The 16,895-nt window shown below is 30.5% G+C and overlaps 3 protein-coding genes across 20 annotated transcripts in view; 2 read left to right on the top strand and 1 right to left on the bottom strand.

The window, feature by feature from the left end:
* Nucleotides 1-16,895, bottom strand: part of LOC127065664 (glutamate-gated chloride channel) — a 99,941-nt gene that overhangs the window by 79,645 nt on the left and 3,401 nt on the right. The gene's annotated exons all lie outside the window — the stretch shown is intronic.
* Nucleotides 4,281-6,548, top strand: LOC127065673 (trypsin-3-like). Its single transcript, XM_050998391.1, has 2 exons — nt 4,281-4,444; nt 5,104-6,548. The coding sequence occupies exons 1-2, from the start codon at nt 4,396-4,398 to the stop codon at nt 5,847-5,849; spliced, it is 795 nt and encodes a 264-aa protein (XP_050854348.1). The 5' UTR covers nt 4,281-4,395; the 3' UTR covers nt 5,850-6,548.
* Nucleotides 7,068-8,413, top strand: LOC127065674 (trypsin-1-like). Its single transcript, XM_050998392.1, has 3 exons — nt 7,068-7,208; nt 7,335-7,588; nt 7,704-8,413. The coding sequence occupies exons 1-3, from the start codon at nt 7,163-7,165 to the stop codon at nt 8,190-8,192; spliced, it is 789 nt and encodes a 262-aa protein (XP_050854349.1). The 5' UTR covers nt 7,068-7,162; the 3' UTR covers nt 8,193-8,413.

Below are 16,895 nucleotides of genomic sequence, written 5' to 3'. Positions count from 1 at the left end.
TGAAACTAAAAATAACATAATGAAATAACATTGCATACATCAATAAACAATTCTTTTTTCTCGTTAGTAAGTATATATATATTACTTGTCAGTAGATCTATTTATTATAATATATATTAGATATCCATATTTTATATGTATATACACACACACACACATATATATTCTTTTATTTTTCTTTCGTTCATGAAATGAAACACATGTTACGAATTAGCAAATCGAGAAGTATTAAAGTTGGCACGCACACACGTTCTAACTCAGTATACGAGTTTCGCGTCAGTTATATCGACCCGATTTTGCAGTTACTCGAAATAGAAAACGTACTTCCCTAGAGGCTTAGCTCTTTATCTCCTACTTTCGACTCGGGATGTATTCTCTGATTCTAACTCCTCGGAAATGCATCGAATCTCACATTTCTAATATGCCAAGTTACTATTTATCGATCTCTCTTACATGAGTCACCAAAACATAGATAGTTTTCTATCACCATAATTTCAGGAAGCGTTATTAGTTCGCTTCTCAATCTGGAATGCGTCCAAAGATTGAAATTATTTCACGCCAGTGTTGCTGCAACCTTTATAAGAGAAGCAATATCTGTATCTGTATATGTATGTATGTGGATATATGTGTATTGGGAAAACGACTATGTCTGTGATATGGCTAGATCCTTGCCGAGCTTAGAGAAGGAAACTTTGAGGGTTTTATTTTTATCCCAGGAGAAAGAACTACAATACCAACACAAACTAGTTTACACCAGGACACTTATTCCCTTTGGATCTGGCATCCAATTCGTAACGATAATGTCCTTAGGAAATTCTTAAGAATCTGAAAGTTTTTTTCACATTAAAAGTATCTCATGTTACTTTTATATTGTAAAAAAAAGTGATGTGTATATATGTGTATCAAATGTGATTTGAAACACACACATATATATATTTATATATATATATATATATATATATATATATATATATATATATAAAATAAAAAATAAAAAATATATAAAAGAGAAATATATATAACATATATATGTATATATATTTGAAATCGATTTAGATATGGCCGATGAAGAATATCGCTTTTTAATTTTTCTTGACAGATTTGTTCAAAATAAACATGACTTATATTCTGTCATGATATCTTTTATTCCTTTTTTTTTATTTAACAACACCAATATATCATTATTGTTTTAATTATTTTAAAATAATCTCATTATATACTAATTAAAAGTTATGAAAAGATATCTAAATCGATAATAAGCATCTACAGATTATTGATCTAAGCATTAAGAATAGAAATATCAGAGTGATATCTTACGGATAGTATCGATAATTAGTTTTTTTCTTTTCTCTCGAATCTTTATGTTCAGAAAAAAGAATATATATATATATATATATATATATATATATTCTTACAACTTATTCGTGAAGCAAGATCGTAAATGACGAATAGACAAATTTCGTGTTACCTATCGAATACTCCCATCACTTGGCTAATACACAAAATAAGAATGAGAAAGAACTTGTAGAATTCGGCAGAGATGTTACGTAAAAGATTAGTATTACCTCAGCATTAGACTCGACAGGCTAATAAAAATAACGATGATATTACGAATTTCAAACCTACAGGATGTAATTAACAAAAACATTAATCTGATAAATGAAATTATTATAAGTTCGGTAAATGAATTAATTCTAATCTGGGTTAGTTCTTATTCATTCTGTTACGAGATTAGGAGTGGTAGAAATAGTGGGAGTAGTCGAATTTGAGATCTTAGGACAACTCGAATTAAGACAACGTGTTTTGTGTATTATACGTATATAGCGTGTGTGTATGTATATATAATGTAATATAACTTTCTTGTATATATAATATATAATATATACATAATTGTGTATATACATATACAGTTATACAATCACTCTTTTCTTACAATTATAGATAACAATAATGATGACAACGTGGGCGGTAAAGTGAAACGTAACAAAAATCAATAATACGATTGTTGGAAGTCGCAAGAGAAGTTTTTAGTAAAAATATAAAATTAAAAGACACGATCAAACAATTATAATTTTATCGTGAAATCAAAATTTGAGTAAAATCCAAATTTTTCTAATCATGATTTGTATAGATTTAACAATCGGTAAGTAAATACTAAATATCGCTAAGTAAATACTAGCGAGCACTCTAAACATCAAATGTGATAAAGCAATAGCTATTTTAGATAAGTCAAAAATATCTAAATTTCAAATTCTCTCCCCTAATACACACACACACATATATATATAAACACATACACATACACACACACACACACACACAGAAGATATCAGATTCATCCTTTCATCCTATCCCATTTCGATGATGAGGAAGAAAACGTGATAGAAATAAAATAGGAACGAATTTATTTTTTTCTAAGGAATACGATCGATGACCTCAATTTCGAAAGATCGAAAAGTGTTAAATTGAATGGTCGTATAGTCGATAGTGACGTAGTAAGCATCAAGAGATTCTTTTACCAAATTAGCGTCATGAAATGCGGGTAATACAACCTTTGTAATAGTTCATCACGAAAAATCGTGTGTTGGCAAGAATATATCATACATCGATTACATTAAATTAGTAATAAAATTAGTAGAGAATCACCGATTCCTTGTGAAACCTATCATTATATTGATCGTTACATTCAACGTGATGATTTTAAAAATACAGTAGAATATTTCACAATTTAATTGATCCACGTAATCATTTCATTCGAATTTAACAAAATGATCCAACCAATTCTACTTTACGACACAAATGACAAAATTCATTTTGTCACGAGACAATGATTGTTACACTGTAGAACAGAATAGCGTCAAAGATATTTCTTAATATTATCACTCGGTAATACTCGTGGTACTTCAACTGAAAAGAAAATCTATGCCGAAAAATTCACAAGGTCAAAAGGACACTTAACAAGGTGACTCGAGTAGTCCCTTGGCCATCAATGAAAAACTCGGTGGTATCGTCTCCCTTGGGGACTTGGTTTTGCAGCACCCAACAACACTCCTGAAGTTTACACCGAAGTGCCGACTTATCGAGATTGGATACGTGCCAAGTCTGGAGTCTAAGCTGGTCTTTATGTACCATCGCAATGTCGAGTTTGTTAGTTAAAGAGAATTTTTCTTTGATAGGAGAGAGAGAGAGAGAGGGATACTCCGATCTTTAATTATCTACTTCACAATTATCCACTTGTTCATAATTTTGTCGAACAATTAAATGTCATATAAAATATTACGAAATGTATTTTATTTGTAAATATTAATTGAATTTGTTTTTAATAAAAATAATATTTAATATCAATATGTTATATCGATTAAAAATTAATTTTCTATTATCATTTTCGACCTTTAAGAATGTAGATCTTTAGAATCTAGATAACAGACATGTTCATGTGTATTTTATTAATGATAAAGTTATTATTGTTAAAGACATGACGTTTTTTTAGAAACTAACGTCTAACATTTCTGTTTTTGTCATACATAGGTCGCTGACTATACGCATTGTACTTACGATACTTCTCGAGAGATCTTCGGTATTTCGATGAAATGTCGGAAAGTATTTTCTAGAGAATTTCGATAGAAATGCATTCTAGCGACGAGGAAACGGGTCTGTCGAATTTGAAGTGTATAATGCGAATATATTTGAAGATAGAGTCAGGAATTGAAATAAGGGAAAGAAATAAGAAAAGTTTACGACTTATATATAAAATGCATACCTTTTAAGCGATTAACTTGAGAAAAACTCACACGAATGATCTTGAAATCTCTTTAAAATTGAATAATACTACTTATTAAAATAATAATATTTATTAAATAATAATATATATTAAAATAATTACAATAATTAAACTCTAAAATAATGCTTGCTCTAATAAACGTCCTTTTTTTTTCCTCTCTATTTTTATTTTTATTTAATAAAATATCTAAACGTGATTTACGTTCCACGAATTAATATTTCTTTCTCATTAATACAAAAATATTTCGAGATAATTTTCATTCGTTTTATATATACTACATCGATAATTTTGTAACAACGTATGATAAAAATACTATGATTTAAAGAGATCGTTTTGAAATAGATGATCAACACGGAACGATGCGATCTAGTCGAAACGTTATCCGTGCTATCGATAGACACGGATAAAGAATAAGAAACGTAGTTAGATAAAACACTTGAGAAAAAGAGATCGCGAACAATGATACAGTTGATCCGATTAGTTTAAGGAATTAAGTAAAGTGGGAGAAATGAAATCACGACGTAGTGATTTGTCGAGATATAAATGCTTGACACACTAACGTCGAACTATCAGAAACTATTTTGGATTTGTACGAGACAAATAAAATCGAGAAAATGAAGAACTTGTTCGTTGTTATCAACATACTGGTAGTCGCTGTATCAGGTAAGTCTCAAATCATTCTCTCTATCATAGCAAATTTTTAATGGAAGTTGATGTTAAAAAAAAAAGAATGAAAAAGAACCAGAGAAAAATTGTGTATTCTTGAAAGATAATATTCTTATCTATCAGAAAAAAAAATGATCAAAAGAATATCCACGTTTTAAAAATAAAAAAAAAAGAACCTTCAAGACGTAAGAACATCGTCCTTTAAATTCTTATAAAAAATATATCATTAGAAATATTACGCGAACTAAGATACCCCCAATCGTTCATTCCAAAGATCTTGAGCATAGTATATAAAGATAAAGAGAAAAAAAGAAAGAGAGAAAGAGAAAGAGACGGAGAAGGTATAATCTCTGGTTACGAAAGTAAAACGAAACTAGTTGAATCGTGAGAAAAACTTATCGCGATCTCGACGATTCATTCGCGTTCTTTGATAAGCCAGCTTCTCTCCAACACGAATTCTTTCTACGTCTTGCGTGATTAATCGATTCGTGATTGGATTTCAAACTAGTGAAATGAAACAAATAATTTAGAACTTGGAATAATCGATGAAATCCAAATAAAAAAAAAAAAGAAAGAAAGAAAAGAAAAGGAAAAAGAAAGAAAGAAAAAAAAAGAATAAAAAATACTAACCAATTAAAAAAAAATTGTTCTCACAGCCGTGCCAAGCGATTTGCCAAGGATAATGGGCCGAATATTTCCAGAGGGACGTATAATTGGCGGAGAAAATACAAAGATTATAGAAGCCCCTTATCAAGTTAGTATTCTAAACTTAGGCTCACATTACTGTGGCGGAAGCATAATCAATAACGAATGGATTCTCACGGCTGGACATTGCGCTGGGAAACCCTTATCCCATTATAGCGTTCGTACTGGATCGGACAAATCTACTTCCGGTGGTAGCGTCCATATTGTATCAGGAATATATCGACACGAAAACTTCTCATCTACCCCTAAGGGTGTACCATTGAACGACATCGCCCTTTTTCATCTTTCAAGACCCATCGAAGAAAACGAAACGCAAAAATCGATAACGTTGTTCTCGAGAGATGAAAAGGTCGAAGCAGGAAGCATCGCGATTATCACTGGCTGGGGTAAAACAGACCATGGTATGCCGGAGTTTCTACAAACAGTGACAATTCCAATCATCGAGAAAGTCGATTGTTACGAAGCATATGAAAAATTATTCGGTGGTATAGGTGAAAATCAAATCTGCGCGGCATATCCCCAAGGTGGAAAGGATGCTTGCCAAGGTGATTCTGGCGGTCCTTTGACCATAAACGGTCGCCAAGCTGGTATAGTTTCTTGGGGTAATGGTTGTGCGCTTAAAGGATATCCCGGTGTTTACACCGAAATCTCCAAATATCACGACTGGATTACTAAGATAACTAATCTCGAATTGTAAATTTCCCATTATTTGTTGTCCTGTCTCTCTCTCTCTCTCTCTCTCTCTCTCTCTCTCTCTCTCTCTCTCTCTCTCTCTCTCTCCCTCCCTTCTTCATACCTTTCTATCCCTTCCGTACAACGTAAGTTTACATCTGTACATCTTTCTGACACGTCTGCAATTAAACAGATAAGTTAAATTAAGAGCGATCGAACCAATGATAAGAAGAAGGAGACCGACGTTTTCGTTTGAGTAAACGAGAGAAATATACATAGAACGTAACCGAATTGTAGGAGAAGAAGCCGCACTTACGATCACTACTACTAACGACTATCTATAATACATAGGTAGCTATCTATGTTTGAGTTTGCGTTTTCCCTCGCGAACGTCTGTAAACATAGACTCGTGCGTAAATCGTTTCCGATTAAATGACCAAGCTAAATACGAGACCACCTGCATACACTACTGCTGATCTCTCTCCAAAAAGCCACACGTCTTGGTCGATGAATTATCTAGAAAACCTGACGAGAAATATTAACGCATTCGATATATTCTAGATATAACATTATAAATAGGATACTTAGAAATAATTAAAGAGATACTTTTATTCTCGTTTTTAAATTACCGATACACTTTTATATTCTCAAATCTATCTCATTGTTGTGTAAAAATTTTTAATAAAAGATATTCATCGCAATGTACATGTAATTCGTACCTCCTTCCTTTCTTAATCAAACATACGAAACGAAGATTTAAATCTAAATGAATGATTAAATATAGAGAAGATAAAAAGATACCATATTTAATTCTGGATGATTTATTTTTTAATACTTATACAAGTTCGTTAAGTAAAGACAAATAAAAATCTTGAAGAGAATAAAAAGATGAATATACGCACACACATACACGTATATATGTATATACCGTTCGATATTGTGGAAGGGCATGAAAAGAAATTTCGATTTAAGCGTATGATCGACAACAAAGGTGACTTGAAAAATCTTATTTATCGTAATCCTCTATCACAAAGAATTAGCGACACAGAATATCTCTAACAAAAGAATTATAATTAATTTTATTGATTGATGAGACAAACCTCGATGAAAAAAATCGTTATCAGTCTACGAGATATACCTGGGGATTTATATCGTATTTGTAAATGAATGAATCAAGTTAACATTATACAAAACGTTCAAGATATATCGATTTCATAAAAAATCGTTTGGAAAATTCTATTGTAATCTCTGTCTGAAATCATTATATTGCAAATTCGAGTTTCATATAAATAAACGTCAGACGATACCGAGTACATCAAACATTCGAAAGAAATCAACATGTTCACACAATTAACAATTGCTTTCCTCATTGCTGTTGCAGTTGGTGAGTAATAAACATACACACACACACACACTAACATTCTGAATTAATATGAGTATTCATTATTTAAATATTCTACCGAGCAATAATTTGCAACTTCATTGAAACGTTATACATAAAATATTATAGCGGATCCTATTCCGAGGCAACTACCTTTGAACCCTTACACGCCAAATGGTTTCATCATCGGTGGTGCAGATGTAGACATCGAGGAAGTACCTTATCAAGTGTCTTTACAAGCATACGGTTTTGGTTTCTGTGGTGGTAGCATCATTAATAAAAACTGGGTGCTTACTGCAGCTCATTGTGCGATCTACCCAGCAGGAACGATAACTGTACGTGCTGGAACAACTACGAAGAGTTCAGGAGGTAGCAAACATAAGGTACGTTTATTATCAAGGTTTGAGAGGGAAAAAAAAGAGAAAATTGATCGATCCATTCACTTGATTCTCAATATTTCGTCATGATCTTTTAATTAAACGAATATAAATATAACAGGTGGCAGAGATCATCAAACACGAGAAATTCAGCACCAACATCTATGGTGTTCCTCAAAACGACGTGGCATTGATTCGTCTAGCAGATCCATTCGAACTCGATGAAAAACGTCAACCAATTTCCTTGTTCGAGGCAAAAGAAGAATCTGTTCCTGGAGTAAAAGCTACGATCACTGGCTGGGGTGTAACTTATCAAGGTGGTACAACTTCGGATAAACTTCAGATCGTCAACATTCCAGTTGTCTCGAAGGCAGAATGCAACGATGCTTATACTTCGTTCGGTGGAGTACCAGCTGGACAAATTTGTGCAGCTTACCCACAAGGTGGCAAGGACGCTTGCCAAGGTGACTCTGGTGGTCCTCTTGCTATCGATGGTCGATTAGCTGGTATAGTCTCTTGGGGTAATGGATGTGCGAAGAAAGGATATCCCGGTGTTTACACCGAGATAGCAGCTTACCGCGACTGGATCGATTCCAAGTTAAAAGCTTAAATTCGATACTGGACCAATTTTATCGATCGACCAATGATATTTCTTTTATTTGTCTCTTAACATTATTCTTTTCTTGTCAAATGGACTAGTACTGAATAATTCTTGTAATACGTAGGTACTATTACTTCTACTTAATAGTACTCGTGAGACAAGAGTTTCATGTACTTTCTAGATATACATATGTATTCCTAACAATCGAAATAAATGCATGAAGGTTAAAATAGCAGTTAAGTTCATGATAACCCACCAAACCCCCAGAGTCTATCGATTCTACCTACTCTACTACAGAAGAATGAATTCTATTGAAGGTAAAAGATCGAAATGAGATATATCTAGCTTATAGAAAGTGGGTATCCAAGTGGCTAGCTATATATACGTCTCACGTTGCGTTTCAATCGGTTCTGTCGATTGGCTCGGTTCAGGAAAGAGCAAAGGAAGGGAGTCAATCGATTGGAAGGGAAAGTAGTGCTGCTCTCATTTCATGTTTTTCACGAAACTTTTCCAACGTGTGCCCTTTCAAAGCTTTCTGGCCTTCTTTTCTTTTTTTAACTTCTTTCTCTTTCTTCTACATATTTATTTTTCGTTCCTTTTTTTTTTTTTTAATCCTTTTTCTCTTTTACTTCATCCTTTTTCCTCGCGTCTCTTCACGAGAATGGATTTTCGTTCGATGATGTTAGAAAAGTATCAAAAATGCAGGAAATACACACACACACACACATACACACACATACCGTACTCTCGAAACTGTTTCACTAACGTATTTGATCTTCCAAGTGGCTTTCGAGACGCTTTTGAGTAGCAACACGTTCCTATAGATCTACATTCTTATGTATATTCTACTTAGATAAACGATAAGTCGGTACTTCATGTTTCATGTACAAAGTTTGTACTTGTATAGTTTCCGTATTCCATATGATATTAATGAAAAATGAAAATATTAGACAATTCAATTTTTAATTTATTCATAACTCACCAAATATAATACATTCAAATCTGTCCTAATTTACTAACTCAATTTCCTACCTTGAAACCGTATTTCCAACCAGTGTTTCATTAATTCATACGATAAGTACAATTAGAACAATTAATCCATTTAAAACTACAAATTATTTGGAAACATTCTTGTATTATAAATTCGTATAAAAGATAATCAACAATGAAAATAGATACGATCCTTAGATCGATTTGAAAAATATCGTCAAATAAGAAAGATTATATTGGAGTTGTTAATTAACGATCGAGAATCCTTCGAACTCGATTATAAAGTTATCGGAAACGTTTGTTCAAGTTATATCCGGCCTCTTTATCACTTTGTTATCACACAATCGAATCATTCGAATGTATAGAGTCTGAATAATATCAATGGGACTACAAATAGCGGGTTAATTCAGAAAACGATCGAAAGGATCATTATCTAATGTAATTAACGGGATAGAGAACGAAACCTTCGATAATTCGTAAGTCCGAAATTAATGGTTAATTAAAACAGGATCTTTTTTTCTTGTTCTCTTTTTTCGATCGATAGACAAAACCAACTTAATAAATACATGTTTTTTCGATTTTACCAAAGGATTTATTCTAAGAAAGAAGGAAAGAAAAAAAACTGATAAACGTTCCAAAACGATGAAAGAGAACGAAAGAATTCACGTACGAAAGACGTAAAATCGCAAGTAGGTTAAATATATGAAGTTTTATGTTCGGTTTGGCCCCGGAGGCATCGAAAATGCTTGCCAAAGGTGATTTCCTAGATTCCCATTAGTCATATAGGTTTATCTCCGAAACGATTTTATGGTAACGATAATGTAACATGAAAAAAAAATCCGTGTTGTACTTTTAATGTACTTTTCTCAATGTTATACTATATCCTACAAAGTATGATCGAACGATCATTGACGACAGGAATTAGTAAACGAGTTAGTAGAAAATAAGTTATAGTAAAAGATACTAGTATAATATACTAGTATAATGAAAAAAAAAATTTTTTTTTGCTTCTTTCGTAAGAATTAACTCTACTTGTCAAGTACGTTACTCTTGCCAAGAGAAGTAAAGAAGAACAGGAAGAAAGTGGGTCCGATTTGAGAAGTATAAAGATGGACTTTGGTGGGACTTAATAGGAACTCTTTTTGAAAGCCAGCCAAACGCGACGAATACCGCAATAGGAAAGAATCTTTAGATCGTAGAGAGGACGAAGAAGAAGTAGAAGTAGAAGAAGAAGAAGAAGGATGAGAAGAGATGTCCATTGCTCTTGGCTGAACAATTTGGGAAGTTTAACACATACACATAAATACAGATTCACATCTCTGTGTTAACACTTAGCATAAAAGGAATTTTTCTTTTTATCGGGTAAAATCTGTTCCATTCTTTCTTTCTTTTTTATATGAGGTGTCTTGCACGAAGATATCTCTTTTACTATTGCTATCGTTTAATAGACTGTGACACGATAAAAGTCTCTCTCTCTCTCTCTCTTTCTCTTTCTCTCTTTATTGATTTTCATGGACCAACCATCTCGTCCGTCTACTTTTCTTTCTTATTCGATTAAAAGAAAGCACGATATACATATAATCGATGAATAAGGTTCGTCAAACGAAGTGAAGAATATGCAAGAAAAAGCCAGGAGGAGACAAACAATCGGCTGTTCCAATAAAATCAAGTCGATAACTTATTTTTAGATCACTTTTATAAACGTAGAGATAAGTAGAATAGGTATATACATATACACACACACACATATATATATACGAATACATATACATATATATGTATATAATCATGTACGTTTGTATAATAGATGTTAGAGAACTCGACGAAGAAGGCCAAACTCTAATGTATCTACATAAACGGAGTTTATTCGGAGGAGAACATTTAGTATAAAGGTTCTAAAGAAAATACGATAATACAGAATTTTGTTTGTATTAATCCTACATACATACATACATACATACATACATACATACATACATATATATATATATATATATATATATATATATATATATATATATATATATAAAGAAAATCATCGACTAGAATAAATCGTAGAAAAAAAAAATAAAAATCCAAAGGAAATATATATATCTAGAGGAGATAATACGATCTAATGGATCGAATATGAGACCATCGATCTATGAAATTCGATTAACTCGTCAAAGTTTCTAAAGGTTCATGGCGAAAACACATGGCCTAAAAAAATATCAATTTTCTCTCAACGGGGGATGAGTTTCGTTACCTAGTTTGCAGCACGTTACGTGAAAATCCACGTTGTTAAAAGAAAATAAATATGTACATGGTCTTCGCCTATTTATATGTGTGTATATATATATATATGCATATATTTATGCATGAAAAAAGAAAAACAAAAATAGATCTTCTCAAAGCAGTCAGATGAATTTTATCTTTTAACTTTCTAGTGAATTCGTATGGAGCCACGCGGTCACTCGCTTTGGGTGAACTTTTGACCCCGTACCATGCGTTGCATTAACGCATATATCCCATGAAAACTATGAAATATAATGCTTACATAAATATTTAGATATATATATATATATATATGTATATACACTTTCTCTCATTTTAATCTAATTTTTCAATTTCTTGATTCTTTTCCCTTTTTTTTTATAAGAAGTTTAGAAAACGATAGGAACGATATTTTAAACGATAAAAAACTTATTTTTTTGTATTATTTATATACACTTTCTTTCATGTTTGTTCAATTTTTCAACTTTGTATTTTTTTTCTTTCTTATTTTTTTGATCAAACTTAATAACAAGAGATGACTCGTGGTAATTCGATATGAACTACTTTACATACAATGACGTCAACACTCTGAATATATTTCCTTGCCAATTATGTCAAATACGAAATCTCGACGTTCGCCAAATTAGGGATGACACGGTACTACTACTACTACTACTACTACCACTACTACAACTACTCCTGATGCTGCTGTTGATATCTTTACGGTTTCTACCGTGAACTAATATCTTCACTGTCCTACTGCAAGTATTACACCATTGTTGTTGTGCATTAATAACACTAGTACGTAATATTGCTTTTACCACTACTACTGTTGATATTACTGATGCTATCACTGATGTTGAGATTACTAACATTGTTCTTCTTTACTAACTCTTTACTTTAACAATCTTCTCTCATAAATATTTCATTCGAAACTCTATCAATTCTTATATCATCTAAGTAATATACTATAAAATCAGATCTAAGTAATTTAAAAAAAAAGAAGAAGAAGAAGAAATAAGAAAAAGAAAAAATAGAAAAAAGAAAAATAATGAGATGCTAGAATATTAATAATAATTAATAATAAGTTTCTTAATGTTATATTTTATATCGTGTGTCGATTTAACGTATATAGTCGACATAGAGCGTTTCATTTCAATCACGAAAGTTATTTTAATGGATTAACGAGCAAATCACGATTCTTTCTAAATAAACGTGTTCATTATCTTACCCGGAAATTTTCTCATCTCATGCTGCTTTCCGTGCCGAGAGAGAATTTATTTATATGCTACACACAGAGAGATATCTGCTTTTATCGCGTCTCTCTCTCTCTCTCTCTCTCTCTCTCTCTCTCTCTCTCTCTCTCTCTCTCTCTCTCTCTCTCTCTCTCTCTGTCTCTCTGTCTCTCTGTCTCTCTTTTTTTCTCACTTATTTTAATTTTTAACTAATAGCAGATTTAAAATCTCACCGTCGAATTAATTAACTAAATACATTTTTCTAATTAGATTAAAAACGCATAATCGGAATACAGAATGATATCAGCCATCTTGCTTGTTTAGCTAATGAAACATTTCTTTGATCTTTCTTTCTTTCTTTTATTTTATTTTTTTTTTTCCTTTTTTTTCTTTACTTTTTCATTTTTTCTATCGTCGAAATATTAATATTAAATAAAAAAGAAAATGAAATAAAATAAACATGTCAGCATGGAAATAATCTCGGTCAATAATCCATCATCTCTCATCTCTTACTAAACGCGTACATATATATGTTTTATGTATCTATGGAGTAAGTAAGGTAATGGCTTTTAAATGGCAACGATATCGTCGCATTAACCCTCCTGCAATTACTATTAACGAAGTTATCTGTGAGAGTTAGTCGCGAGATCGATCGAACGTCAGTCCATTCTCGTGAAAATACTGTAAGCAGATTTTCCTCGACGGACAACGAAGATAAAGTGTTACATCACAGAGGATTACTCTAAGATTTATTAACAAAATATATCAATGTATGACAATATCTGTGAAATGAGTCTTCTATAATGCCATGCAATATTTACGTATATCTATTTTTTACATTTTATTTCATTCTATAAGGATTTTAAAATTGTTACTTCGCATACGAAATTTTTTTCATATATTTTAAATATAACTCTTAACATTTAATATATAGGATAATTATATGGTGTGGTATAAGTAATACTATATCTTTTCCCTATTATATATATATTTTTTTCTTTTTAGATCTTTTTCAATTAACGTCATTAATTAATTTCGATTTTAAAGATTGAATTTCTTAAGCGAATGAAATTCTAATTATTTTACTGACGTAATATTTTTTTAAATATATATATATATATATATATATATATATATATATATATATATATATATATATATACATAAATAATATAAAGATATGTTCACGTACATTATGAAATCTCGTCGTGCTTAATCATCCATATAACGATTAAATAATCCTATTCAAAGCACCAATAGTTAAGTAATTATAGACTTTATACCTGGTGATCCATTCCCAACGATATCCAAAAGTAAGCTCTACTGTAATAAACCAACGTAACGATCGTTTCGGGTGTTACGATCGTTCGTTTGTTCGTTCGTTCATTCGATAATCGTTACAAAGAAAATACGAAAAATAAACAAACCATCATTCCCATCAACAGCGTGGACACGATACGAATTATATGAAAAATTTTGTTGATTTGTGAGTGAATAGAAAATCGAAGATTGATAAATATCGTTGATATATGTACATCCTTGGTAATCAAACATCTCAAATAATTACGAAATATATCCATTGATACGAATAATGTTTAAATGATCGATAATAGATAATCGATTTTGAGTTCTGTGTTACATCATCTTTTTATGTCTTCAAAAGACATTTCATATACAATGTGAAATTTATAGTATAACTTATATAACGGTAATTATCACTGTATTATTACAAGAAACAAATTTGAATTTGCACAAAATATATCAAGAATATCACAAATATTCAAAATTTGACATATATTATTTATTATTACTATATTATTATATATATTATTAAAAAGATATAGCAAATGTAATGTTCATAAAAATCTAAATACAAATAATATATTAGATAAATATTACAAATTTATATAATTCAAAATTTATGATATAACTTATGATGGTTAATATTATCATTGCATTATACTAATTATATAATAATTAATATTTAACAAACATTAATCTATCTTATGCAAATCATATACGAACAATTAGATAATTTTTTAACAAAAAAGATAAAAAAAGGATCCTGAAAGAAATATACTTCAAAGTTATATGGTGTTTACAGAAGATTAATAAAAATATATATATATAATGATTATATATATAATCTCGTAAAAAAGGAGGTGTTCTTCGAAGTCTTCGAGTTAGCACGACATAAATGAAAAAGCTCTTCAACATCTTTGTCTTCATAACGTTACTTATGTTAGAATCCGAATGGTGTTAGTATTATAGCCTTACCAAGGGAAACATTTGTGCCAGATTTGACCACAACGAGTGTGAGCAACTGTACAAGGGTTTGTCTCACTTGATAACTCTTCCTAATGTGTTTTTATGGAAAATTGTGATACATTATTATCTTGTGAATTACGTATCCCTTGATTATACTTCGTCAAGGACCAAAAATTTATTTAAGCTTTTCCTCTTTCTTTTAGCATTTTTTAATTCAAAGCAAAAAATAACAGTGATAATCATAATTAATCCTTCGAATAATATGCGAGATTAAATGTGTAAATTTTGAATTTCATGCCGAAACAAATTAAAAGAAGAATAGTCAAACTCGAGGACAAATATTTTGTTTATAAAGAAAACGTGTTGGCTCATTAAATTTATTATAAATAATTTTCTAACATTTTTATAAAAATTTGATATATATAAAAGAATTATTCTTTTTATTAAATTGAACAAAAGCTAAAAAGTGCAATAGACTTAACTAAATATTGTATTATTGAATCAGTTAATAAATAACATAAGAATTTTTAGTAAAAAAAATATTGTATACCATATAAAATACTGAAAATTCCAACATTATTTACTAATTAGCCTAATATCACTGTCCTTATAAACTACATGCATTTGATCTTAGTATTTAAAAAATTATTATTTGCAAGGATGCTTGTTGCATGTAAAAATGTCATCGTTAATTATATAACATCTCATAAATTAGTTTAGTATTAGTTTAGAACTAGGAAAATCTACTCCTCAAAAGGTTAATTAACATTTAGTGAAACATGTTTTATACAAATCGGATTACAACGGAGCGAAACAGTCGAGTTGCACGAGTGTATGAGCTAACTGAAGAGGAAACATGTCCAAAAAGGATGTCTCGTTGTTTAACTAACTAATATAAACGTCCCCTACTGGATGATACTAAACATTATATTTACCTTATATTTTAACGTAACATGCACCTTTTGCATCGGTTGTTATTTATTGAATCAGTATTTTAAATAAATAAATAATCAGTATTTATAATAAAATATTAATACGTAATATGACGCAATACTTACACAACCCTGAGACTTAATTATTAATATTAATCAAAATATTTATACTGATTATTTATTTGACAAAATATTTAATTAATAAAAATAAAAAATATTTTTTTTCTCATATTTTACAAAAGATTAATTAAAAAAAAAATCTAATCAAACAAATAGAAGTGGTTTTACATCGAACGAGATTCGAAAGTTGTTCCTGAAAAATATAGCGATTTAATCTGTGATTTTACGTTCCTTTCGATGCAAATGAAACGTCAAAATTAGCTGTATTTGAAAGTAAACGAAAGACTGGGAAATTAAATTCATAAACGAAAGAGAAGATATTTATATAGAAAGAGTATACATGTAGATTTTATGAAAAAAAAAGAAAAAAAAACTAATACAGGATGAGCCGAAAATTCCTAAGTGATCTTAAAAATCAATTACTTCTTTACGAAACTTTCTAAGCTCTATTTTTTTTCAGATTGTAAAACTACAAGTCTAACAAAAGAAGTGTAAAAAGTCTCGTTAAAAAGTAATTGATTTTTAAAATTATCTAAAAACTTTTGACTCACCTAAGCACTTTCGACTCGCCCTATATAAATAAATGTAACGTAAATATTTTCAGGAAAGAGAAAAAATGAAAGACAAAAAGAGAGATCGATTTACCAATACCTCTAGCAATTTTATGAGAAAAAGAAAGTCAAATTGACGACAGTTAAACCGAAAGAAAAGCCGCAAAGTAAGTACTTACTTAAAGTTACGCTTACAAAGTGCTTAGAAATGAGTTGTTCTTGAAAATAAACGAACTTAATACTGTTACGAGTAATTATAAAATTTATAAAGATAGATAAATAAGTAAATCAAAAAAAATAAAGTGTAGAAGAATGAATAAGAAATGAAAGAAACGTGAAAGGATTATCGTATGAGAGTAATAA

Source organism: Vespula vulgaris, chromosome 8 (genome assembly GCF_905475345.1).
Source record: "Vespula vulgaris chromosome 8, iyVesVulg1.1, whole genome shotgun sequence".
NCBI classification, from domain to species: Eukaryota; Metazoa; Arthropoda; class Insecta; order Hymenoptera; family Vespidae; genus Vespula; species Vespula vulgaris.
The sequence above is the reverse complement of the archived record's forward strand: the minus strand, read 5'-3'. Positions and strand labels throughout refer to the sequence as shown.